This window comes from Lipotes vexillifer, unplaced genomic scaffold (assembly GCF_000442215.2).
Source record: "Lipotes vexillifer unplaced genomic scaffold, Lipotes_vexillifer_v1.1 scaffold1201, whole genome shotgun sequence".
NCBI lineage: Eukaryota > Metazoa > Chordata > Mammalia > Artiodactyla > Lipotidae > Lipotes > Lipotes vexillifer.
This window is the reverse complement of record NW_006783542.1, coordinates 2144888-2153960: the sequence shown is the minus strand read 5'-3', so window position 1 is coordinate 2153960 and position 9073 is coordinate 2144888. Positions and strand designations below refer to the sequence as shown.

Sequence of the window (9073 nt, the reverse complement as noted above, 5' to 3'; positions counted from 1 at the left end):
GTAGGGAAATACACTGACTGAAGCTATATGCCCTAGAGCCGAGGAGCAGGCGATGCACAGTGAAACTTCCAAGGGAATGTGGATTTTGTTTCCCTTGAAAACATTATGGAGGAAATCCCAGGGTGCCTCCTTTTAGCCAACAACTCTCTAACCTCTGTGTCAGTGAAAAGGAGCTGGGGTGGGGTATTCCCTGTTGCATAAAATAATGACCTGTTCCTAGGACAAACACACCCGCCCAAAGAGTCTCACACTCATTGGCAGGCGTTACCTGTGCATGGTCTGCTCCCCTCCCTCTCAATTCTTGAATGGGACCCTGGGAACTACCTGAGGATTATCTGTCTGATTTGAGGAGATGGATGGGGGGAAGAGGTAACTGATTTATTTTATTTATTCTTTTTTTTTTTACAGCCTTATTGAGATTTAATTGACATATAACTTTGTATAAGTTAAAGGTGTACAACACCTATATACTGCATGATTACCACAGCAGTTATTAAATACCTCCATCACCTCACATAATCACCATTTCTTTTTTGTGGTGAGAACATTTAAGATCTCTTAGCAACTTTGCAGAGTATAATATATAGTGTCGTTAACTAGGGTCGCCTGCTGCACATTAGATCCCCAGAACCTGTTCATCTTATAACTCGAAGTTTGTGCCCTTTGACCAGCAACTCCCCCGCCCCCCAGCCCTTGCAAACCACCTTGCTGCTCTCTGTTTCTATGAGTTCTGCATTTTTAGAGTCCACATACCAGCAATATCATACAGTATCTGTCTTTCTCTGTCTGACTTATTTCACTTAGCATGATGCCCTCAAGGTCCATGCATGTTATCATACATGGCAAGACTTCCTTCTTTCTCGTGGCTGAATACTATTCTATTAGCTACAGTATAAATACATATACACATACCGTGTCCTCTTCATCCATTCATGCATACACTGACACTCAGGTTGTTTCCTATCTTGGCTACTGTGAATAATGCTGCATTGAACACGGGAGTGCAGATATCTCTTTGAAATTCTGATTTCATTTCCTTTGGATATACACTCAGAAGTGGAATTGCTGGATCATATGGTAGTTCTATTTTTAATTTTTTAAGGAATTTTTAATTTTTTAAGGAACCTCCATACAGTTTTCCACTGTGGCTGCACCGATTTACATTCCCACCAGCAGTGTGGGAGGGCTCCCTTTTCTCCACACCCTCGCCAACACTTGTTTTTTCTTGTCTTTTGTTTGTTTGTTTGTTTTTGCGGTACGCGGGCCTCTCACTGCTGTGGCCTCTCCCGTTGCGGAGCACAGGCTCCGGACGCGCAGGCTCAGCGGCCATGGCTCACGGGCCCAGCCTCTCCGCGGCATGTGGGATCCTCCCGGACCGGGGCACGAACCCGCGTCCCCTGCATCGGCAGGCGGACTCTCAACCACTGTGCCAGCAGGGAAGGCCTATTTCTTGTCTTTTTGATAATAGCCATTCTGACAGGTGTGAGGTGATAGCTCAATAAGGTTTTGAGTTGGACTTCTCTGATGATTAGTGACGCTGAACATCTTTTCATGTGCCCGTTGGCCATTAAATGTATGTCTTCTTTGGAAAAATTTCTATTCAGCTCTTCTGCTTTTTTAATTGGATTGTTTGGTTTTTTGCTATTGAGTTGTATGAGTTCCCTATATATTTGGGATATTGACCTCTTATCAGATATGTGACTTGCAAATATTTTCTCCCATTCCATAGGTTGCCTTTTCATTGTGTTGATTGTTCCTTTTGCTGTGCATAGGTTTTTTAGTTTGATGTAGAGCCACTTATTTATTTTCGCTTTTGTTCCTTGTGCTTTTGGTGTAATATCCAAAAATATCATTGTCAAGACCAACGTCAAGAAGGTTTTCTCATAGGAGTTTCAGAGTTTCAGGACTTGACTCCGTTTCGAGTTAACTTTTGTGAGCATGAAAATAAGGGTCCAATGGCCTTCTTCTGCCTGTGATTATCCAGTTTTCCCAACACCATTTATTGAAGAGACTATCTTCCTCCCATTGAGTCTTCCTGGCTCTCTTGTTCAAATATTAGTTGACCGTATATGTGAGGGCCTGTTTCTGGGCTCTGCAGTCTGTTCCACTGGTCTACGTGCCTGCTTTTCTGCCAGTACCATACTGTTTTGATTACTATAGTTTGTAATCAGGAAATGTGATGCCTCCAGCTTTGCCTTCTTTCTTTGGCTATTCAGGGTCTTTTGTGGCACCAAGTTTTAGGATTGTTTTTTCTATTTCTGCGAAAAATGCCATTGGAATTTTGATAGAAATTGCATTGAATCTATATATGGCTTTGGGTTGTATGAATGTTGTAACCATATTAATCCTTCCAATCCACGAACATAGGATATCTTTCCATTTGTGTCTTCTTCAGTTTCTTTCATGAGAGTCTTAGTTTTCAGCGTACAGATCTTTCACCTCCTTAAATTTATTCCTAAGTATTTTATTGTTTTTGATGCCATTGTAAATGGGAATGTATTTTTTACTTCTTTTTCAGATAGGTTGTCATTATTGTATAGAAATGCAACTGATTTCTGTATACTGATTTTGTATTCTACAACTTTACCAAATTTGTTGATTAATTCTAACAGTGTTTTGTTTGAGTCTTTAGGATTCTCTATACATGAGATCATATCATCTGTAAACAAAGACAACTTTACTCCTTCCTTTCTGATTTGGATGCCTTTTATTTCTTTTTCTTGCCTGGATAGGACTTCCAGTACTATGTTGAATAGGAGTGGTGAGAGGGGGCACCCTTGTCTTATTCCTGATCTTAGAGGAAAAGCTTTCAACCTTTCACCACTAAGTATAATGTTAACTGTGGGCTTGTCATATATGGCCTTTATTATGTTGAGGGACATGCCTCCTACAATCAGTTTGTTGAGAATTTTTATCACGAAAGGATGTTGTATTTTGTCAAATGCTTTTCCTGCATCTGTTGAGATGATCATATAATTTTTATCTTTCATTCTACTAATTGGTATATCACTTTTACAGATTTGCATATGTTGAGCCACCCTTGCATCCCAGGGATAAATCCCATTTGATCATGGTGTGTGATCCTTTTATTGTGCCGTTAAATTCAGGTTGCTAGTATTGTGTTGAGAATCTTTGCATCTATATTCATTGGGAATATTGGCCTAGAGTTTTCTTTTCCTGTAGTGCACCTATCTGGCTTTGTTATTAGGGTAATGCTGGTCTTGTAAAAAGAGTTTGAAAGTGTTCTTTCCATTTCAATTTTTGGGGAAGAGTTTGAGAAGGACTGGTATTAATTCTTCTTTAAATGTTTGGTAGTATTCACCAGGGAAACCATCTGGCCCTGGGTTTTTCTTGTTGTTTGATTACTGATTCAATCTCCTTATTTGTTATTGATCCATTCAGATTTTCTATTTCTTCCTGATTCGGTCTTGGTAAGTTGCACATTTCTGAGGATTTACCCGTTTCTTCTAGGTTATCCAATTTGTCTGCACACAATTGTTCACAGTAATCTCTTATGAGCCTGTGTATTTCTATGGTATCTGTTGTAATGCCTTCTTCATTTCTCATTTTATTCGAGTCTTCTTTCTTTTTCTTAGTCTAGCTAAAGGTTTGTCAATTTGTTTATTTTTTCAAAAAACATAAAAGCTCTTAGTTTCATTCATATTTTCTATTGTTTTTCTGGTCTCTCATTTCAATTATTTCTGCTCTGATCTTTGTCATTTTCTACCCTCTGTGAACTTTGGGCTTAGCTTGTCCTTCCTTTTCTAGTTCCTAGAGGTGTAAAGTTAGGTCATTTGAGATCTTTCTCTTTTCCTAAGGCATGCATTTATCGCTACAGACTTCCCTCTTAGAACTGCTCTTGCTACCTCCCACAAGTTTTGGTATGTTGTGTTTCATTTTCGTTTGTTTCAAGATATTTTTGGATTTTTTCTTTTGGTTTCTTCTTTGACCCGCTGGTTGTTCAGCAGCATGCTGTTTAATCTCCACAGTCTGTAAATTTTCCAGTTTTCATCCTCTATTGATTTCGAGTTTCATACCACTGTGGTCAGAAAATATACTTGGTATGATTTCAGTCTTCTTAAATTTGCCAAGACGTGTATTGTGGCCTGTCATATGACCCATCCTGGAGAATGTTCTGTGTGCCCTTGGCAAGGATGTTTGCTCTGCTGTTGGATGGAATGTTCTGTATGTCTACTCAGTCCACTTGGTCTAAAGGATAGTTTAAGTCCAGCGTTTCTTTGTTGATTTTCTGCCTGGATGATCTATCCATTGTTGAAAGCAGGATACTATCATTGTATTATTGTCTATTTCCCCCTTCAGCTCTGTCAGTATCTGCTTAACATATTTAGGTGTTCTGATGCTGGGTGCACATGTATTGTATTCACAATTATTACATCCTCTCGATGAACTGAAAGGGGTATAACTGATCTGGAACAGACCAGAATTCCACACACAAAGAGTTAACAGTGCTGCAAAGGTAAGCATACATATGAATGCCTCTTCCAACAGAATATACTCCTTAATGGAAGAGTCAGAAAGTAAAATCAAAACTACTATTAAAAATCCAGTTTATTTTTAAAAAGTCATTTGTAAATTGTAACACCAATCTGAGGAGATAAGGCTGAGTAGGACTTGATGGTAAATTAGGCATAAAGTTCTTCAATTCAATAGGTCACAAAAACTATACACAGTATTCATACAAGTATTTTCTGCCCTAGAACATCATTATTTTAAAGCAGGGGTCAGCATACTTTCTATTTAAGGCCAGATATTAAGTAAATGTTTTCAGCGTTGCAGGCCATTTGGTCTGTCACAGCTATTCAGCTCTGCTGTAGGAGTGCAAATGCAGCTTTGGATAACATGTGAGCAAATGGATATGGCCAGGACTGGCCCTGACTGTTCTAAAGCATCATGTCAGAAAAGGTCACTGGAGAGAAATCTTTTGGACTCAACTGCAGATTGTGGGTAAAGTGGTTTAACAGAAAGACTACACATCACTATAAACCGTGTCCACACAGTTTTGTTGTGGTTCTAGCAAACGCCCTAAGACCTGTCCTCCCTGCTATCTAACGAGTGTTATTTGCAACTTTTTTAACTAAAAGAACCCGAAGACCTCCAGTAGCAGAATCCTGACCTATTCTCTGAAATGGATTCTTCTGAAAATATAAAATAAGTTCTTTCAGAGTTTATTCTTCTAAGTTAGCTTCCTTACCGTGACAAACTACCAAAATAATTTTCATGATTAGTATGGTTAAAGATCATTTCAGAGGTTGTAATAAATACCTCAACCAGCACCACCTTCAGCTCTCATCAAGAGAAAAGATGCAAAGTCATAAGCAGAATTTGGCCAGTACTCAAAGGGACACTGTATCTCATCCTTTCTTTAGACTTCACAGTGTGGAGCAAAGTCCACACCATGTACACAGAGCAAGACATGCTCATGCCCCTCCTCAGTCTAACCTGCATCATCAAACAACAGTCAGGTCGCCTAACTGCACAATGGGTACACAGCCCCAGAGTGGCAAGAACAAGGAAAGACTGGCCCTCCTTCTGGCATCTGGCCTATTCTTGCGTGAGTATTAAGAGGGTATATGATGTGGGTAATGACGACTAACGCTGTGCGGGTAGACCCGACCTTCCTATCACACTACAGCGCACGGCCCTGCACAACAGAGCCTCACCTACCCCCCAGCTTACCTTGTTTCTCCACTTGCTGCAGAAGAAGATCCTTCATGGCGGGCTCTTCTGCAAGGTCTGAGGGGACCTCCCCTTCACTGTTCACAACAGCCACGCTGGCTCCGTGGTTAATGAAATACCTGTGCAGACAAGATCCAGAACCAAGGTTCTATCTCCAGTCTAACATCAGCTTACACTCCTATCCCTGGGGTTCAATGCAGAGCACGGCCTCTGTTCTGGAGTTTTTAATGTGGTCCCAGATAAGGTATTCCACTGTTAATTTCTAACTCCACTAGCCTTCAATAATTAGGATCAAAAGCTTCCCTATTTCTTGGTAAGAACAATGCCTACAAGTGGGATTTCCTTCGCACTCATGTTCCTGACCCCCACCCTCTCATTCCCAGTGGACAGCAAGAGACTCTCTAAATATCACAAGGAAGACATGCAGCCCTAAAGCTCACCCACCATCCCTGGGGTCCAAACCAGGCTCCCAAAAGGACTTACTACACCTGTAATATTGAGAATGAGAGCTCCCAGAAGACATGTAAAGAAGTAATTCTCACAGAAACTTTCCCAGTGCCATATTAAGAGTATATTACGTAGTGCTGGGGCATGAAAACAGAAAAATAAAGGATGAATTAAAATTTTCATCAATCTGCCTAAATTACGCCTCCATAGAACTCTCCCTTCAACCAGCCATGTATATGAAATCTACACTCTAAGAAGAAACTAAATTACTGAAGAAACAAATTGTTCTATTCTAAATGATTAAATTCTACATTGAAATATAATACTTGATCCTAAAGAAGAAAGGTCTGACAATTTTAATACCTTACATAGATCCTTTTTGATTTTCAAAGTACTTTCACGTAAAATTATATAATGAGTCTTAAACAATTTTATGAAGTAGGCAAGGTGGGTACTATTAGGGGGCAAATGGCAGAGGTTATGCCCCAGTCTTCTGAATTCAAGTCTAGTTCACCTTGGCACTAAATCAAGTTACTTTTGGGCCAGTGAGAATCCCAATTATGCTGGGAGCTCTATTAAATATAAGTATTTATAGGAGAAAGAAAAACTGTTTAAACTTCAACGAATCAACAATTCAGTAAGCATGTACTGGTCCCCTCCTGCGTTTAAAGATACCACATTTTAGACACTGTAGAAGGTCTTAAGAGGATAATCAATGCATGGCCACTGTATTCAAGGAGGCAGAGGAGAATCAACAAAGATTACATCAAGACCACGTTCTTGCTTTCTCATTGCCTGGTACCTAGTATAAATAGAGCTTCAATAAATGTTTTTAACTTACAGATTGATTCCACATATATGAACTCATCTCATTTTCAGCTTTCTCCATCTTTCCCTCACAGACTCAGACGGAAACAAACTCTTTCTCCTCCAAGGCTAACCTGCTCCACGTGTTTTCTTAATTGTACTGAGGCCCGGTCCTCTGTCCATCTGTTGCCCCTCATTTCCCTAATCAAGAGCTCCTCTCTTTTGGTTTCTCCCCTTCAGGACAAAGAGGACGTTCAACTACACCTCCCCAACCCTGAAAAACCAAAATGCAAATAATATACACAGTAAGCACTCGATAAATGCTTTCTGGATGGAACTGTACCCTCCACTCCAATCAAACTCGACGCCTCACTGAACCCAGACACACCCCACTGTGGCTCAGTCTCTCCCACAGCTTGAGTACTGTCTCCCAACTGATGAAACACCCTCCCCTTCTCCTTTCCCTGCTAGAAACTTTTCATCTTTCAAGGTCCACTGAAAATGCCTTTGCCTGTCCTCACCAACCACATGTTCCCTCTCGTTCCGTGAACTCCGCCCTCCCCAGCAGTAAGTCCGCGCTCCTATCGTGACACACGCGGGGCTTGATGCAGCTGCCCCAGCAGGCCAGAGGCTACTTCAGGGCAACAGCTGTGTCCTTCTCATGGCTCTCACTGCCATGAGGTCTGTGCCCTTCTCACGGCTCTCACCGCCATGAGGTCTGTACCCTTCTCACAGCTCTCACTGCCATGAGGTCCGACATGCTCTTTTCTCTCTTGGCAACCCACAGATACTACGTGAAATAAAGAAAACATCTTAACCACTCTGCTCTGACATCCATTCCACTCTTTACTGGATCAGGCACAATGTCACTTGGGCATACAGGCCCCTGCTTTTCCCTTTTCCGACAAGTCCTTAGACCCATGATCAAGAAGACTCAATTCTAGAAAGTAATCTGGTTCCGAAAGAGATTCTTCTTAAGTAAGGCTACCTTCCTAAACCATTTTAAGGGTGAGGAGGAAACAGGAAAAACCTCTCTAGTTTCACACTTTTACCTGAACAAGAATCAATATCAACCTATGAGGTAAGATTTTTAAATTTATTATTATTTTTTTAAATCTTTGGCCACACCATGCAGCATGTGGGATCTTAGTTCCCTGACCAGGGATCAAACCTGGGTCCCCTGCATTGGGAGCACAGAGTTTTAACCACTGGACTGCCAGGGAAGTCCCTAAAAAGTAATATTTACTTTATTCCTGAGAATCTTTATAGTTACCCTGAGGCTTCAGAAATACCCATTAGCTCTATAAATATGCCCTTTAGAAAATAAAGCCTCCGTGGGAATTCCCTCGAGGTCCAGTGGTTAGGACTCACTGCTGAGGATACGGGTTCAATCCCTGGTCGGGGAACTAAGATCCCACGAGCCATGTGCCGTGCGGCCAAGAAAAGACAGAAAGAAAATAAAGCCTCTGTATTCTTCTTAACTCATCCTTGACATGAGGTCTTTTTGCTAATATTCTAAGGGGGGAAGAAAGAAAATGAAATGTGTTCAAAACCTCAAAATAAATTAGCACCCCAATAAACTATAAAGCCAAACTAAATGCTGTACCCTTGGGTCAATCTGCTTCTAAGTTAAACACTTACTGGTAATAGAAATGGAAAACATCCCACTAACTAGCAATAAGCCTGAACTCAAAATCAGGAATAAAGAGCCCCTAAACCTCTTTTAAAAAAATATGTCATACTGAGTTCAAATGTGAGACAAAAAAAAAAGGCCATCATGGAACATGGAACAGAATGCACTTAGATTCTTCCCTAGAAAGCCAGTTGGCCTTTTCTTTGTTTCCACTCCCTCAAAATTTAGAGTTTCTAATGATTCCGGGAATAAGAGTATAGAGTTTAAGGTCTTTAAGATACAAAATCGGGGCTTCCCTGGTGGCGCAGTGGTTGAGAGTCCGCCTGCCGATGCAGGGGACACAGGTTTGTGCCCCAGTCTGGGAAGATCCCACGTGCCGCGGCGCGGCTGGGCCTGTGAGCCATGGCCGCTGAGCCTGCGTGTCCGGAGCCTGTGCTCCACAACGGTAGAGGCCACAGCAGTGAGAGGCCCGCGTACCGGGGGGGAAAA

The 9073-nt window shown here is 41.3% G+C and overlaps 1 protein-coding gene across 1 annotated transcript in view; it reads right to left on the bottom strand.

Annotated features, from left to right (window-relative positions):
- Positions 1 to 9073, bottom strand: part of PPP1R12B (protein phosphatase 1 regulatory subunit 12B) — a 155549-nt gene that overhangs the window by 135597 nt on the left and 10879 nt on the right. The window contains exon 3 of the mRNA XM_007456154.1: positions 5698 to 5816. Within this exon, the coding sequence (XP_007456216.1) occupies positions 5698 to 5816 (119 nt within the window). The remainder of the gene's footprint in view (positions 1 to 5697; positions 5817 to 9073) is intronic.